Source organism: Cynoglossus semilaevis, chromosome 16 (genome assembly GCF_000523025.1).
Source record: "Cynoglossus semilaevis isolate Cse_v1.0 chromosome 16, Cse_v1.0, whole genome shotgun sequence".
Classification (NCBI taxonomy): domain Eukaryota; kingdom Metazoa; phylum Chordata; class Actinopteri; order Pleuronectiformes; family Cynoglossidae; genus Cynoglossus; species Cynoglossus semilaevis.
In genome coordinates, this window is record NC_024322.1 from 2,558,962 (window position 1) to 2,576,062 (window position 17,101).

Consider the following 17,101-nt stretch of genomic DNA (forward strand, 5'->3'; position numbering starts at 1 on the left):
GGGGTGGTGAACGGCAGCTTCTTTTGGGACTGTGCACCCTTCCGTTCGTGACCCCGCTCACCTGCTGGAGGACTGAGCTGACGAATCGAACGCCACCTCGAGCGCTGCTGTTCACCTGGTAGCAATGACGCAGTTTTTGTTTATTCCGATCTTTGTGGCGGGAGGAGAAGTGGTTGGTGCTCATGCCTCATAACAACAAGTTCAATGTTTGTTTTTTATATTGAAATAATACACTGTTAACAAGGAGGACAATCCCCAAAATCTGCTGTTGTATGACAATTACAGTGTAAACAATATAAAATGTAATCTTTTTTAATGTTTTTTTTAAGGATTTTAAGAATCTTTGTGAATCTTGAATCTTGGCCCAAGCCAAAAAGCCTGTATGTCTAGAACAGACATGGTCAAACTATGGCCCGGGGGCCGGCAGTGGTCCGTTTGGCCTTTGAATGTGGCCCGCCAAACTTTTCAAAATTAATTTATATTATTATTATACAGTGGGGCTTCAAGATACGAGGTACCCGAAATACGAGTTTCCCAAGTTACGAAGAAGCAACTTTTGCAAGATGATACGAGGAAACATCGGGTTACGAGTTATATTCCACTTGACATTGTCGCGCTGTCTCGCTCACTGTCCCTCGTTGGGTTATTTTACCATTTTTATAACAATAATATAATTTTTTTTAAATTTATTATTATTATTTTATATTATCAATATATTTGTTTATATCTACATTTTTGATGTTTAGATGGGAGGAATTTTAATTAATTGAATTTATTAATAGTATATTTCTGCAGGGCTGGAATGAAAGAATTGGTTTTGAGTTATTTTTAATGGGGAAAATGGAATCGAGATATGAGTGGATCGTGTTCTGGACCGGATTAAACTGGTATCTTGAAGCCCCGCTGTATCATTGACCCCATCAGTGTGTTGTGGACAATCATGTAACCGTATTCAGACCGTACCCTGTCGATGAGAGCTCTGACCGTATCGCTGGTCAGTGAGTCTCCAGGTAGAGGCCACTCCTCCACCCTCAGCAAAGGAACGCTGTGACACATGGACGTGGTCTGCCTGCTGAAAACACACACACACACACACATGTTGTACCAGTTGTTATCGTCTCTGTTCATGAGTCACCGTCGTCAGCTGGTCGACCTCCTGGTGAGGTCGACCAGTTGGACAGTTTATACTTCACTTGTAATTGCCAGGTTTTTCCGACAGCCGAACTTGAATGATTTAGAGCCGCGGCCGGAGACCAGAAGTAGGTCAGCAATTAAAACAAAGAGCGAGCGACATTTAGAGTAATCTCTCTGCTCGGCTCGGACCGAGTGTTTAGGGTTTCTGAGGTGTGGCTGTGCGAGGGAAGAACCTCGAACGTGTCACTTCCAGAACTGTTTTTTTTTTTTTTTTCAGATACGAAATCCCAAATTTGATAATGAATTACCGCCTTGTGCCCACCCTGACCCCCGGAGCTGCTGAAAAACCGCTAGTCTACTCCTGTCACCGAGGGGTTAACTCAGTGGTTCTCAATTATTTTCTATTATGCCTCCCCCTAGTGGGCAGAAATGTTTTCACACCCTGTTTCCCCCCCCACCCCACCAAATTGAAATACTATTGAGAACCTGATAATATGTATTTTCTTATCTGTACAAACCACTGTATGCGTTGCTGCCACCTAGTGACTGGAGGTCAGCAGCACACTTCTGTGCCATATTCCAGTGTGCCATGTTACATTGGAAGCCTCTTACACCCAACCCCACCTCCCCATGACACCCCTCCACTGCACCCCCCCCAGATTCAAGTACATTTTCCAGATTTCCAAAATTTCAGATTTTGATTTAATTTTTTCAGCAAAAGTGAATTAATTATTACATCTACTGTATTTCTCGAATGTAAATTTCTCAAAAGGCCTTGGGTGCAGTGGGAGACTGGTTTACAAAGTTTACAAACTTCTGCTGCGAACATGATCCCCGAACCACTGCCACCACCGCGTGAGGCGCCTCGATCTCATTGGCCGCTCCAGACGTTGTTGTTGGGTGGATTTGACAGAAGCCGGAGCAGAGTCTAAAGTAGGCTGGCCACTAGCCCGGCTCTGACCCACTGCCTCAGTTCTGTAGGAAAAATGCAGCTGACCTAATTCATCATTCATCTCTTCACTGCACTGAGTGAAGGTCAACGCCTGGGCTCAGCGGGAGTCCCGACGACGTCTATGTCTCGGGATATCCACTGTCAGCATTGGCTCTGGTGTTTTTGAGGCCCTTAAGATCCAAAGGATCAGACTCACTGCTGTGTTTTTTGTTTTTTAAAGTCTGGCTGCAGTGAAAAAAAAAAATGTAAACCCAGAGAAGGAAACCCTCAGTTTCTGAAAATAACCATCTATTTTCTGAGTGCATTAGTCTGGACAGATGGAGACGGAGGCAGTGGAAATAACAGAACTACTTCCTGTTTACTTTGGTAGACACGAGCCCAGCCTAGCAGGGATGGTAATTTTTTTTTTTTACTTTTTTTTTCATCAGTGTAGGTGTTGCTTCAAAAAGACAGAAACATATATATATTTTTTTTTTTGAATGTTGTCTCGTACCTGGGTCTGGGACGGGCCAGAATGGCGCGGTACAGCAGGCTGAAGGGCAGCGAGCGCATGCGGCCCACGGACAGGATGATGGGATGCAGCGCAGCCAGGACATAGCCTTGCGTGTAGTACGGCTGCAGAGCCTGAGGCAGCTCAGACAGCGACGACACGTACTGGACAGTTGGACGACTTCCTGTAAAGATGGACGATTGAGAAGCAAAGTCAGTGTCAGAAAAGTGATGGCGTTATGGTTAGAACTTTTCCATGCAGCTTTTCCTTTAGCTGACCTGAAGCTATAGAGATCTAGATCTTATAGACTTAGATCTAAAGCTGTATATTTCTACTCCAAAACGTCGAGTTGAGGAATATACAAAACATGCATAGAAATGGTCATCTCCTGCGTGGGGAAAGTATCGACGCTCCACTGGGTAGAATTTAAAGCATCCATGTTTTCTGGAGCACAGATTTGGCAGTGGTTCCCTGACATCATTTCCTTGAAACGCAGCTGTTCTATGAGCCTTGGACTTTCAGAAAACATCCAAGTACATGTGTGTTACTCCCTACCACGTGTGCTGCACATAAGGTACAAAAAAATACCATGAGATTTCTGTCTGATCAGTCCTTGGAACAAAAAAAGGTCACGGACCTCTGGTATGGATGGAACTACTCCATATTCAAGCTACACATATTGTTCATTGCAGTGTTTTTTACTGCTGCATGGACTGTACTAAATGCTTTTTAAGCTCCCGCGGGCCACACAGAACAACTCGGTGGCCCGACTTAGACTGTAGTGTTGTTTATCTGCTCCTGCTCCTGGTCTCTCGCCCCCTTCCACTGCCACCACCGCGTGAGGCGCCTCGATCTCATTGGCCGCTCCAGACGTTGTTGTTGGGTGGATTTGACAGAAGCCGGAGCAGAGTCTAAAGTAGGCTGGCCACTAGCCCGGCTCTGACCCACTGCCTCAGTTCTGTAGGAAAAATGCAGCTGACCTAATTCATCATTCATCTCTTCACTGCACTGAGTGAAGGTCAACGCCTGGGCTCAGCGGGAGTCCCGACGACGTCTATGTCTCGGGATATCCACTGTCAGCATTGGCTCTGGTGTTTTTGAGGCCCTTAAGATCCAAAGGATCAGACTCACTGCTGTGTTTTTTGTTTTTTAAAGTCTGGCTGCAGTGAAAAAAAAAAATGTAAACCCAGAGAAGGAAACCCTCAGTTTCTGAAAATAACCATCTATTTTCTGAGTGCATTAGTCTGGACAGATGGAGACGGAGGCAGTGGAAATAACAGAACTACTTCCTGTTTACTTTGGTAGACACGAGCCCAGCCTAGCAGGGATGGTAATTTTTTTTTTTACTTTTTTTTTATATCAGTGTAGGTGTTGCTTCAAAAAGACAGAAACATATATATATTTTTTTTTTTGAATGTTGTCTCGTACCTGGGTCTGGGACGGTATTTTGTTTTCGTACTGACTGTTGTCTCGTACCTGGGTCTGGGACGGGCCAGAATGGCGCGGTACAGCAGGCTGAAGGGCAGCGAGCGCATGCGGCCCACGGACAGGATGATGGGATGCAGCGCAGCCAGGACATAGCCTTGCGTGTAGTACGGCTGCAGAGCCTGAGGCAGCTCAGACAGCGACGACACGTACTGGACAGTTGGACGACTTCCTGTAAAGATGGACGATTGGGAAGCAAAGTCAGTGTCAGAAAAGTGATGGCGTTATGGTTAGAACTTTTCCATGCAGCTTTTCCTTTAGCTGACCTGAAGCTATAGAGATCTAGATCTTATAGACTTAGATCTAAAGCTGTATATTTCTACTCCAAAACGTCGAGTTGAGGAATATACAAAACATGCATAGAAATGGTCATCTCCTGCGTGGGGAAAGTATCGACGCTCCACTGGGTAGAATTTAAAGCATCCATGTTTTCTGGAGCACAGATTTGGCAGTGGTTCCCTGACATCATTTCCTTGAAACGCAGCTGTTCTATGAGCCTTGGACTTTCAGAAAACATCCAAGTACATGTGTGTTACTCCCTACCACGTGTGCTGCACATAAGGTACAAAAAAATACCATGAGATTTCTGTCTGATCAGTCCTTGGAACAAAAAAAGGTCACGGACCTCTGGTATGGATGGAACTACTCCATATTCAAGCTACACATATTGTTCATTGCAGTGTTTTTTACTGCTGCATGGACTGTACTAAATGCTTAATACTTTTTTTTTTTACTGCTGCATGGACTTTACTAAATGCCTTTTAAGCTCCCGCGGGCCACACAGAACAACTCGGTGGCCCGACTTAGACTGTAGTGTTGTTTATCTGCTCCTGCTCGTGGTCTCTCGCCCCCTTCTTTCCTCTCTCCCATTTTCCCTTTTCACTGAATACCAAAGCAAACAGGCTGAACGCCGAGTCTGGATCTGCTGGAGTCTTTGCTCCGCGCTGCGGTTGGAGTGATCGCTCAGTGTGTGATGTAATTTATAATAACTGCTGCACATTCAGCCCTACCGTTGTCCTGTTAGTACGACATCAAAATCCTGTCTTGAGGACCGATCACTGCCTTCCCTGTTTTCACCACTTGGTGGTGTTAAGTGTTTGTTTTGATTTGAAATTTGAATGAGTCTCATATTTGTTTTTTTTTTGTTTTTTTTAAGTGCTGGCTAAACATCCCTGCAGCCTCCGCCGTACTTCCTGTGTCCACAAAGAGTGGCTGTTCACATGGCGAGAGAGAGAGAGAATGAGAGAGAGAGAGAGAGAAAGAGAGAGTGTGTGGCACGCGCGGGCGCGCGCGCAGGCGCACATACACATGCACACCAAACATTCGTTTTAATCAGTTCAAATGTGCAAGACAGCGGATTCTGGACGGAGTAGGAGCAACAGGAAATAATCAGGAACGAGCCTGGGAAGTTTGGAGTATGTGTGCGCGGCAGCATTCCTGACTACAACCCCCCACATTCTCACGGACAAACACCCCAGAGGAGTGAGGTCAGGGAGAGCAGTTTACAGCTGACAACATGGAGAAACCCCTCAACGCTCGGCGTGTCCATTCGTCGTCTGTCTCCCTTTCCCTCCCTTATTTTTCAAAATTGTATTTTTTCCCGCTTGTTTCTCATAAAATTAGGGCATTTAGAAAAGATTTTTAGAAATTTATTTGTTGGATTTGTTTTTTGTCAAAAAGTAAACTTTTCATGTCATTTTTGGTCAAAAACTAAAAAGATTTTGATGTAAAATTATTTTTCAAAATTCTATCTTTTCCTGCATGTTTCTCATAAAATTAGGGCATTTAGAGAACCTTTTTTAGAATTCTTTTCTTCCTGTTTGTCTCTCTCCGTCTGTCTGTCAGCTTCCAGCACAGTAAACCAAAAAAAAAAAAAAAAAAACAGTTTATAGTTTACAGGAATTCCTGTGGGTTTTAACCCCACTGTGAGTTTGAGGTAAGTCCAAATTTAGCGACGCTGAAACACAGGGCGTTTCCCGAAAGAGCAGTTTTTATTAATGCAAGTGTCAGACCGACGTTTAACAAAGATAAACAGGCCCCCTAGCTGTTCAAACACCAATTACAGGCGCTGAGTAAACTGACAGTGAATTCACCAATTCATTACGGAGGAGGAAAACAGCCAACAGCCTTCAGCCTGAACTTGACCCGGGAACTTTTTCTTTTCATTTCATGTCTCCACGTGTGACACATTTGTCCTTATTTCCATCCACTTATGGTCATTTGTCACCTTCATGAAACTATTTCACATCTTAAAAGCATAATCTTTAAATATAAGTTAAAACTCTTCCATCGAATCTGCATCTCAATCATTTGAGATTTTTCTAACATTCAGACCCAACATCACAAACACCTTCAACCAGATCTTTTTGTTTTGGGTCTTTTGCTGCTTTTTTTTTTTTTTCCTGCCCTGCTTTCACATCACACCCCCACTCCCCCCCATCCTGCCCATTCCATCAGCAGGCACACTGATGCCTCTGTTCACAGCCCCGAGCAGGAGGAGGAAGAAGGTCTGAAAAGGAGGTTGAGAGGCTCGGGGTGCGGGGAGGGTAACTAGAAGCGAGGGGTGAGGGGAGCGTTTAGTTCAGGGTTTAGTGGGTGCAGTCGTTGATGAGGTGAAGTTTCGGAGGAAAACAGAAGTTACAAGACAGATTTTACGAGCGCCTACGTGAAGGTGAAAAAAAAAAAGAATCTGCCTAGCAACAAGGAGAAGAAGCAGGAAGAAACAAGAGTCAGCTGGAGGCTCAACACAGGAATAAAAATGTTCACTGCGGAGCATCACGGACCTTTTTGTACAATAAACTTTTTTTTTCCCCTAAGAACTGAAGGTTTTTGATGGCTGTTTGTGTTTCCACAGTGATAAACGTGAAGGTCGTACAAATGAGTCCTCCGGGCGGATGGAACGCAACGCAAAAAACACCTCGAGAGCTACGATTATTTGCTACAGAATCATCTCTGAACTTGCGTCCATGAATCTTTCCTTGTCCACTATCATCACTTTTTCTCCTGGTTACTTGTTCAAACCACCTTAACCCTGCTTCTCTCTCGGATCCAAACTTTTCATCCTTGACTTTTTTGTCCTGAAGGAGGAACAAAGCGTCCTTTGAATATTTGAAATCTTAAAAAAAAAAAAGAGAAAAAAAATACAGATTTTAATAAGATTTACATAAGGCCAAATTCAAGGGAAAAAAAATGCATCGATAAAATACAATTCCTGACAATTTGTAATACGTAATTATATGTTTTTAAGGCAGGTCAAATGTGCAAATTTTGACCAAATTACATTCAATTAACATGCTTCATGCTTTGACCATAAAATATATATATATGTATATATATATTTAAATATATATATACATATATATTTATATACATATATATTTATATATTTAAATATATATATATATACATATATATTTATATTTATATACATATATTTATATCTATATACATATATATTTATATACATATATATTTATATTTATATACATATATATATATTTTTTTATATATATATATATAAAAAAATATATATATATATACATATATATATATTTTTTTATATATATATATATAAAAAAATATATATATATATAAAAAAATATATATATATATACATATATAAGGCCTGGGCTCATCTCTTGGCCCAGGTTCTTCCGCCTTAGGGTCGACTGTCGCCCACACACAGATCAGTGTCGTACTCCGACTTGAACTTTTGAACAACATACGAGCAGTACCGTATGACATCATCGCTCCAGTGAGCCGATGGATGAAGAAGATGATGGACAGTAACCTCGATTGCTCGGAGTTGGTTCGACCAACTTTATTATCTGTGCTCTATATTATATCCCTCTAATCTACGTCTAATCTGCAGAACCGAAGGCTCTCTGTGGATTATTCCAGATTACTCTCGGCATCCTGATGATAAAAGCTAACCGGGATTTGAAGGATGGATGCGCGGGAGGCACAGAGCCGATAAATCACTCGGCAACAGTAAATGATTAACATGAGTTAATGAACCACAACGCCTTCAGATACCTTCTCTGATTTCACAACCGTGGCGTTCCTTTGCGAGAATATCAAATTTGACTGATTGGTTTCGGTAGTATTGGTAGTTCTCGCAACTTTTGGAATGTATTTTTAGCTAACATTTATCGATTGTTAGAGAAGCTTTTATGGTACGGGAGCTGCGTCAGCCGCAGCCTCCTACTGAGATCAATAGCAGAACAGAAGCTTTTAAACTATGAGTGTTTCCTTCCTCTCTAACACACACACACACACAGGACACACACACAGTACAACACAATACACCACGGTGGGCAGCATGCCAGGCTAGCAGTAATTAGCTAAAGGTAGTTATTAACTATTAACTGCTTCCATCCACAGTCTGAGGCTAACGGTTTTAGATCCAGTCGCAGGTCCTGTTTGGACTGAGTAGAAGGTCTGCCATGACTCTGTGTGTGTGTGAGATTTCTATTTTAATGTGAATGTGGGGGAGGCGGATCAAAATTAAACTTGTGTCACTGTCAGCGTCCCATAAATGTTTCGAGCAAGGCGGGGTGAACGGTGGCGGTTTGCGGACACTAGCGAGGGTGCAGACAGCTACGGAGGACGTGCCTCTGCAAAGATGGACGGTCAATAAAAGAATCTGGACTAAAGTATAGAACAGGCGTGGGCAAACTACGGCCCAGGACCTGGATGAGGCCGGCGATGAGGCCTTTTGATCTGGCCCAAATTATTGTATTAATTTATATTAGCAGTATCAACTTCATTTTTCCCTGCAATGCCTGCATTTCCCCAATAGATGGCGTAGAAAAGGCTAAAAGCATGTTAGCATTTTAGTCTTTATGCATGACTCTTACATGTCATTCATCTTAGTTCACACGAACGCTAAATCTATCTGCTCCTGACCCGGACCACCTGTCAAATGTTAGCACCCCTTGTGGCGCGCGAGTCAAAAAGTTTGCCCACGCCTGGTATAGAAGGTCAACTATGGTGGAGTTAGATGATTTAGTTAGCTTGAAGTTTACTTTGCTCATTGTGAAGCACTTTCAAGCTAACGTCAGGTTAGCTCCAGGTTGTGAGTGCAAACGTTCTCTCCTGTTCTAGAACACAGAACACGCGACCAAAAATGATTGGCTGCAAAACCGGCAATACGAGTGCTGTCCAGCCAATTGCCTGTCAGGGCCGATCACGGATCAATGACCTCAATCGGTTCATCTCTAATTTTAGATGGACTGCATTTTCAGAAACTCATAAAAAAAATGTAGCCTTTAAACCATCAGAGTCCCAGGTGGAAGAAACTTGTCTGGGCAAAAACAAACAAAAACAAAACATTTGAGCTCAGTTACGTAACAGGCAGATGTGTACAGACTTGATACCTGAGGCCTCTGTAGACCATGAACACGTTAGTTCCAAAACACATAATCCTCTGGATAAAGAGGGGGAAAAAAACTTCTCTGGATTCTTCTTTGCATGTAAATTAGCACATTTAGCGCAGCTAACCTTGCCTCCTGGGCACCACAACGGTATCTATTAGCCTTATCTAATGTTTGTTTATGAGCCCAGAAGAAGGAAGTTTCGTTCAGCTTCTTAGAACAAACACGTATGGTGCAGAGAAATTGTAGAAATTTGTGTAAAAATTGATTTGAGAATCGTAAAAAAAAAAACACTCATGAGAAAGATTGTACTTGCATTATTATGATAAATTATCATTACATCAGGGGTTAATTTGATCACAACAATATCGTTTATCCGCAATGAATTGTGGGATAATATATCGTCATAAAAAAAACGTGTCATGTATCTCATTTAAAACGATAGCGTCATGTTAGCGATACCTTTTTTTAATCTAAGAAATGGCCAGCAGGGGGACTATAACCACCTTCTTGTTGATGTACGACACTGGAGGCTGTGTCATCCTGAATGGGCGCGTTGACGCGCTAACTGGATCTCGACCAAGTGAGATGGAAGTCGTTGGAAGGCTGGAAACATCATTAACTTTCCTAAACCTTGCATCCAACGACATTCCTCTACGATTCATTATGTGCTGTCCACCTACTGAACTCCTGATTCACCGCTCCAATCCCCATTCCCTTCCAAATGGGTCACAGCGAAAAAAAACAACCGGTCCCACTTCACCAGTCGGAAGTAGAGTTAAAGAGGCTAACGGCTATTTCCATAACAATCTAAAGCATTTTTTTTCTCTCCTGGAGTTTATATTTGAGCCCAGATAACAGAATGTGAGACTATATCGCTGTCGAGTGGGGGAAAAAAAAATGACTGACCTATTTTCTGACTATCTGAGACTAATTACTTGACCGATAAAATGTCCAGACCCAGTTAGTGTTCAGAGTCTTGCACCGGAGGGAAATGAGCGCTCCTGGGGGAACAATAAAGTAACTCCCTGTCGTAGGACAATAAAGACGGTGTTTATCTCTGATTCAGGACCGGTTTACAACCAACAGACAAAAAGGAAGAATGTTTGAGGCCACGGTGGCCCAATAGACGAGCTTCGCTAGGTTTTCAAATTGTTTAGATAAACTAATTTTATTTTTTTAAAAACAATTTAACAATTCTATTTGGCAGGTATTTCGCAGTTATGTTTAGTCTGACTCTGTAGCCCAATAGACGAGCTTTGCTAGGTTTTCAAATTGTGAAAGAGAGAAGGGTTTATATAAGACGAGTGTGGAGGACCTGGTGGAAACAAGATTTTTATCACATTAGCTATTGGCTAACACGATAGCTGCTATGTATAAGCTAATTTTAGCTCACTTTTGTTATTTCGGACCATCTCGTGGATATGTTTTAACAAACGTTGATATATTTCTCAGCTATGTATTCATTGGCTGATGTTTAGATAAACTAATTTTATTTTTTAAAAACAATTTAACAGTTCTAGTTGGCAGTTATTTCGCAGTTATGTTTAGTCTGACTCCAGCTTATTTTGTAGCTTAGTTTAATCTGTTTATGGAAAACGTACCGTCTCTGTTATACATCTGCCAAATTTAGCCTTTCGTTAGCTGCTAATTTGGCTACTTTTTGGATTTTAGATAGTGGCTGTAGCTTAGTTTTCAGTGATGTCAAACTTTGCTTCTCATGTAACAGTCGTTGGATTGGAAGACAAATAACCAGCACCTTTTAAAAATCGTATTTTTTTTTTTGTCCAAACAACTTCCGATTCCAATATCGACTGATACCGATATAGGCCTGGTAAAATGTATTCATTTATCTGTGCAAACCACTGTATGAGTATGAGTTTAATTAAATGAGCTACAATGCTGCCACCTAGTGACTTTCACTTTATTATACAGACTTTTATCCCCAAAACTATTTTTAGGGCCACACATCATTTGGCGTTATCGGGTTTTCATTAATTCAAAGGAAAACCCGATAACGATTCTTACAGTTATCGGATTTTCATTATCAAAAGTAAAACCTATAACGATTCTTACAGATATTACATAATATACTAAAGTCGGGCCGATATTATCGGACATCCCTAGAGTCGGGCCGATATTATCGGAGATCCCTAGCTGTAACGATCTAGAAAAATGTCAGCATCACTTCTAGTCATTTTTGAAATAACAATATTAAAATTGTTTTTGGCATAGGGTCAATCGGGAAAAAAAACCTTTGGATTCGTGTTATTGAATTTGTACGACTTATTAACATTTTTAAAACAACTATTACGGCGGTATTGGCTAACAATTAGCAGCAAAGTGAAAATTGTCTTGAGAAAAAAAAAATTTTTCACATTTGTTTAAATTACTGTTGTGTACTGCAACAACTGTTTCAGATCCGCTTTTGCATTGAAATGTGTGGGGCTGATGGGAAACTAGAATCAGTGTTGAATGTTTCCTAAGCTTCAACCCCTCATTCCCATGATTCCTACCTTCTAGGCTGAAGTCAAGCAGCACATACTCATAAACGATGTCACTCTTGGTCTCCACCTGCGGTCTCTTCAGGGTGGAGTAGATCTTTCCAGGACTGCTGTCCTCCGGGTCCTCCAGCTTCCTCAGGCCGCAACCCATGTCCTCAGAGGCGGGCACTGGCAGAGGTCCGGTGTAAGTGAGCGGCTCCTCCTGTGGAACTCCTCAGCGTCGGCGCCTACAACTTTCTCCTCACCGCTCCATCCCTGCTCGCTCCTGCGAGTTGTCTCTCCAAAAGAAAAGAGAAAGGATGTGACGTAAAAGAGATGTAAAATATCCGTGATTGGGGGAAAAAAGGAGATAAAACATAGAATTAAGACTAGAACTCGGAGGAGCAAAGAAGTTCTTCACGGAATCTCCCGCTGAAGTGGCTGCAAGACTGAAAGCGTGGAGGAGAAAGAGGAGGAGGATCAGCGGCAGTAGCGCCTCCCTGAAGAAAAGTTTCCTTAAAAGTCACTTCATGGGGATTAATACCATTTCCGGTTTTGTTTCACAATAAAAGCCTAAACTGCATTTCACAGTGGAAATGTTGAGAAATAGCTATATAATAACAAAATAACAACAATAATAATAATATTATTAATTGTTTTAGTTCCTTTTTTATTTAGATCAGTTCAAAACTGATGGAATTTTTTTCTTATTTTTGCTTTATTTTTTAACCATCGATCTATGATTTATATTTGTATTCTTTACAATGTAAGATCTTTTCCATCTGATCCTTTCGCTTTACTTTGTGCCTGCAGTTGTAACTGTGAAAATAACTGCATTCTAATCAAACGCCGGTCGTTTTTGGTCGACCGAAAGATGGCCAAAAATACAGAACAGCATTTTTATTTCACCTCCACCCACAGACTCTCTTCCTGTTTTCCACCATCTGTCTTTCCCTGCCACGCTGACACCATTAGTCCTTATGAGTGAGTAATTCAATCAGAGACGAAGTCACTTTCTTCAGTGAGAGAAATAGAAACCCGTCTTCTTCTGCTTTAAAAGGCTGTATCTTCAGTGACATCTGGAGCAGAACAGCACATATGGCATTAAATGCTGAAGTCAAGCCCGTGACCCCCCATATGCTCACCTGACACACACATACACACACAAATCTTACTGCTGACCCTTGACCTCCCTGCGGTTACTGATCCACCTCTCAGCAGCTCCAGATCCGAAGCGGATTTGAATTTGCCCTTTAGTTTAAAACAGCAGATGTAAAACGTTCATATCATGTTTCATGCTCTGTCTGACCAGACTGACGTTCAAACATTCTTTGGTGAAACGCACATTTAAAATTGAACCGAACACGAACAACGATTTTTATTACTCAACTGATGAAGTCCTATGTCTGTAATACCTCAGGGTCAAACAGACTGACATATATCACCTTCTCTGAACAGCTTACTCTCCAGCACCAAACTTCATTGAGAAAATGGAGTTTCGGGTCTTTTCCTTTATTTATCTGTCAATTTGCCTCAATGAGGAATATAAACCCAGTCATGACCTAATATGTATTTATATTATGTTCTTCACATTGTAAATACTTATTTTAGTTCAGGGGCCACATACAACCTAAATAGATGTCAAGTGGGCCGGACCAGTACAATCATAACATAATTACCTAGAAATAAAGATAAGTCAATTGTTTTCATGCAAAGGAGTAGTATATTTAACAAATATTCATATTTAATGAAATATATTTTTTCAAAACACATCCTGAACAGAAGCTGTTTGTGCTTTTCTTTCTATTTTTTTTTTTTCCAAAATTCATCATGCGTACCAGATTGAACACCCTAGCCAACTCTTTTTTAGACTGTTAATAATGGCTGCAACGAATGAAAGTTGCTGTTTCTTAAAATGTTGTTCTCTTCTTTATGAACTTTGGTTTAGGAAGTTGACAAAACTAGAAGATATTTCTGTTTTTTAAGTATTCTGCCTTATGCATCAGATCCTCGTTAGTATAGTGGTGAGTATCCCCGCCTGTCACGCGGGAGACCGGGGTTCAATTCCCCGACGGGGAGAGGTTTTTTTAAAAAAAAAAAAATTATTTAAAGGTGATTAAACCACGACAATAAATATTCTTTTAGTTTTGTTTGTTTACTTTTCTCATATGTTGTAAATGCAACGGTGTCAAACGGAGTCATAAACTGTGGCCTTAACTGGGTATGTGTGTTTTTTTTTTGGCCATTAATAAATGAATGAATGTAAGGAAGGAAGCAGCTGGGGGAAGAGGGGACCTGTCAGGAGGAAACTGAGGAAATCCTAAAATATTACCTCACGCAGTTTAAACTGTACTTGTTATGTTCACACGTAACCTTGACTCTAACAAGTTTTGGGTCAAGACATCCCTTGGTGAAAACCTGAGGCACTTCTTCAGTAAACAAACAGCAGGAGAAGGAAGGAAAGGACGAGTTTATTAAACACCACAGTCAATTTAATACTAATGGTGACCCCTGACCTTCCACTCAGTTGTTTCGCTGCAGCTTCAGACAGTTAAATATTCATCGACGTCACGGTCTGAAAAAAAATCTATAAAAATGGACCTCAACCTGGCATGACCTCTGACCTCTGCTAAAATGATTATTACATCATATCACAGTCATATCCTGGTTAGGTTTATCTGAACAGATATACCCTAGGTCAGGGGTTACAACAATAATCGTCGAGGGAGAGAATTATTCTGGACAGACACCTTAAATAAAATGAAGAGAAATTACATTTTTGTCTAAACAAAACAATTACCAAAATTATGAATTTAGGAAAATATGTATAATATACTATATATATTAATTAAAACAAATTTTCATAATTATAAAAAATATAAAAACTTTCAAGCTTTAATGCATATACGCTTAGGCTATTGTGTTTATATTTGTTTTGTACTGGCGCTATCTAGCGTCCAAACTATGTCATAACATGGACCAGTATAAATGTATACGTATATCGTATACAGCCGATTTTCTTTAGATACTATTTATTTCATTATAAGTAATAAATAGTATCTAAAAAAACAATGTTTGTTTCATGATACGATAATGGTTCAAAACATTTTCTATATTTTTTGGTTTTTGTATTTTTAATAGTATAAACTGACGTGTTTTAGCAGCAATACATTGTTCTAATTAACTACACAGAAAAAAAAGAAATACAGAAAATCAAATTAATATTTTTAGTAGTTTGTTGTTATATTATTAGTATTAGCTTAGTTAGCTTGTTGTTATGTTGTTGGAATTTGTATGGGTTTCTGATCAAAGATACAAAAAAAAAAGATTTTTATATACATTTAGATACATTTGTTTACCACAAATCCAGAATGTAAATTCAATAGGTTTATTGGAATACATACTTCAAACCTCATACTTTGATGTGTATTCTTTTGTTTACTTTGTAAATTATGTACAGAAATTACAACATGGTTGTGCTATGTGCCCCGGTTCATGCCTGTTCTTAGGAACAAAAGGGTTGGTGGTCTATAAAAAGTGTCTCCTGGTACACAGGTATATACTGTGAGGGAGACACAGGTGTGATATGATGCTGACCCAGAAACGAGAGAAGCTTGTTAGGAAGAGAGAGGGGGGTTTGAGGAGGGGGGAGAGAGAGTAGATGAGCTTATTCCTGCTCTAGCTGCTGAGAATTATGGGTCACGGTGGCACTGAGCGACCACATTAATATTTTGGTCGACATGTTGTATTTGCTCACAGCTAATTACCATGGTGGCTCGGTGTTACATAACTGATGCGAAAGAGAGAGAGCACACACACTCACACACACTTGTACACAACACAAAACACCTGCTCCTCCTCTGCCTCCTGAGAACTCCAGCACATACTTACAGAAACAAGCACCCACACTCCAACTGTGCGTGTGCTTTTGTGGAAGCATCTTATTTGTCCGTGCTGTATTTATCCAAACATGGTAAGAGAATTTCTCATAACTGAGATCTTTGCATGGGGAAAATTCAATATAAGCAAATATTGTACCGTAATTCCCTGCCTATAAGATGCTACTTTTTTTCAAACGCTTTAAACCCTGCGGCTACTTATTTAGGCTAGAAGTTCCAGTCTTTCACAACTCAGCAGCAGCAGCAACACCAAAAACGACCTTAACTCCTTCATAACACATGAACACAGAACGTTCAAATATATGATAAATACGCCTCTGGTCACTAGATGGCAGCATTGCATCTCATTTTATTTTATTTATCTATATTGATAATTCAGGGGATTGTATCCAGAATGCTGGTACCAGCCACTCTTACAGTGGTTTATACAGATAAATAAATAAATATTACCAGGCGCTCCATATTATAATTCTGTCCCATAGGGGGCAGTAAATGATTGAGAAACACTGTTTTAACCCATTACCTTAGTGAGCAGGCAACATTTAACTTCCTCCACTGTCTGGCGATATCGGTATCGGTTGATATCGGAATTGGAAATTAAGTGTTTGGACAATATCGGCATATCGGATAGCGACAAAAAGTTAATATCGGACATCCTTAGTACTATAATTTTTTCTAACGGATTAAAAAGCTGCACGAACGGAATAAAAAAAATATTGCAGTCCCTGTAATATAGATAACCAGGCTGTGGTTTTGACTGTATAAAAACATAGGTGAACTGTAAAGATAAAAGTCAGAAAAAAAACACATTACGAAGATGAATCGTTTTTCTCAGCCTTCTGCAAACAATTTAAACAATTTTAAAAGAGACAATCTGATAAACCAGTCAGGGAGCCCTGCACATTTGACACACACACACACAGACACACTACCAGACCTGTTATTGGCCTACACTTGCTCTTACAGCTTGGTGTCAGCATTGCATCGACACACGATTTTTAGCAGAACGTGATTTTTCTTCCCTCCTCTGGGATAAAAATAACCAGGTCTGGAAAAAGTTTATTCATTTATTATTTAATATACACCGTATATATGTTCTGTATAAGCAAAAGTCCAAACATGATCGGGTTTTTTTTCCCTACTTTTGTAAAGGTTTTTAAATGGTGAAAGTGGTTTTATTTTGGTTTTTGTATATTCACTTTTAGATCTTTGCCATGTTTTCAACAACATAAATCTCACCATTAATTTTTTAGCGTTAGCTCACGGTTTGATATTTCTGCTCT

At 40.4% G+C, this 17,101-nt stretch overlaps 1 protein-coding gene and 1 non-coding gene across 2 annotated transcripts in view; one reads left to right on the top strand and one right to left on the bottom strand.

Annotated features, from left to right (window-relative positions):
- rftn2 (raftlin family member 2) overlaps positions 1–12,591 on the bottom strand; it is an 18,016-nt gene extending 5,425 nt beyond the window's left edge. The window contains exons 1-4 of the mRNA XM_025063709.1: positions 11,953–12,591; positions 4,053–4,233; positions 964–1,072; positions 8–115 (exon numbers count right to left, since the gene is read on the bottom strand). Coding sequence (XP_024919477.1) covers positions 8–115; positions 964–1,072; positions 4,053–4,233; positions 11,953–12,091 — 537 coding nt within the window. The 5' untranslated portion in view covers positions 12,092–12,591. The remainder of the gene's footprint in view (positions 1–7; positions 116–963; positions 1,073–4,052; positions 4,234–11,952) is intronic.
- A 1,335-nt stretch (positions 12,592–13,926) lies between these two features.
- trnad-guc (transfer RNA aspartic acid (anticodon GUC)) lies at positions 13,927–13,998 on the top strand. The gene has a single exon. It is a non-coding gene; the product is annotated as a tRNA-Asp (tRNA).
- The last annotated feature ends 3,103 nt before the right edge of the window (positions 13,999–17,101 follow it).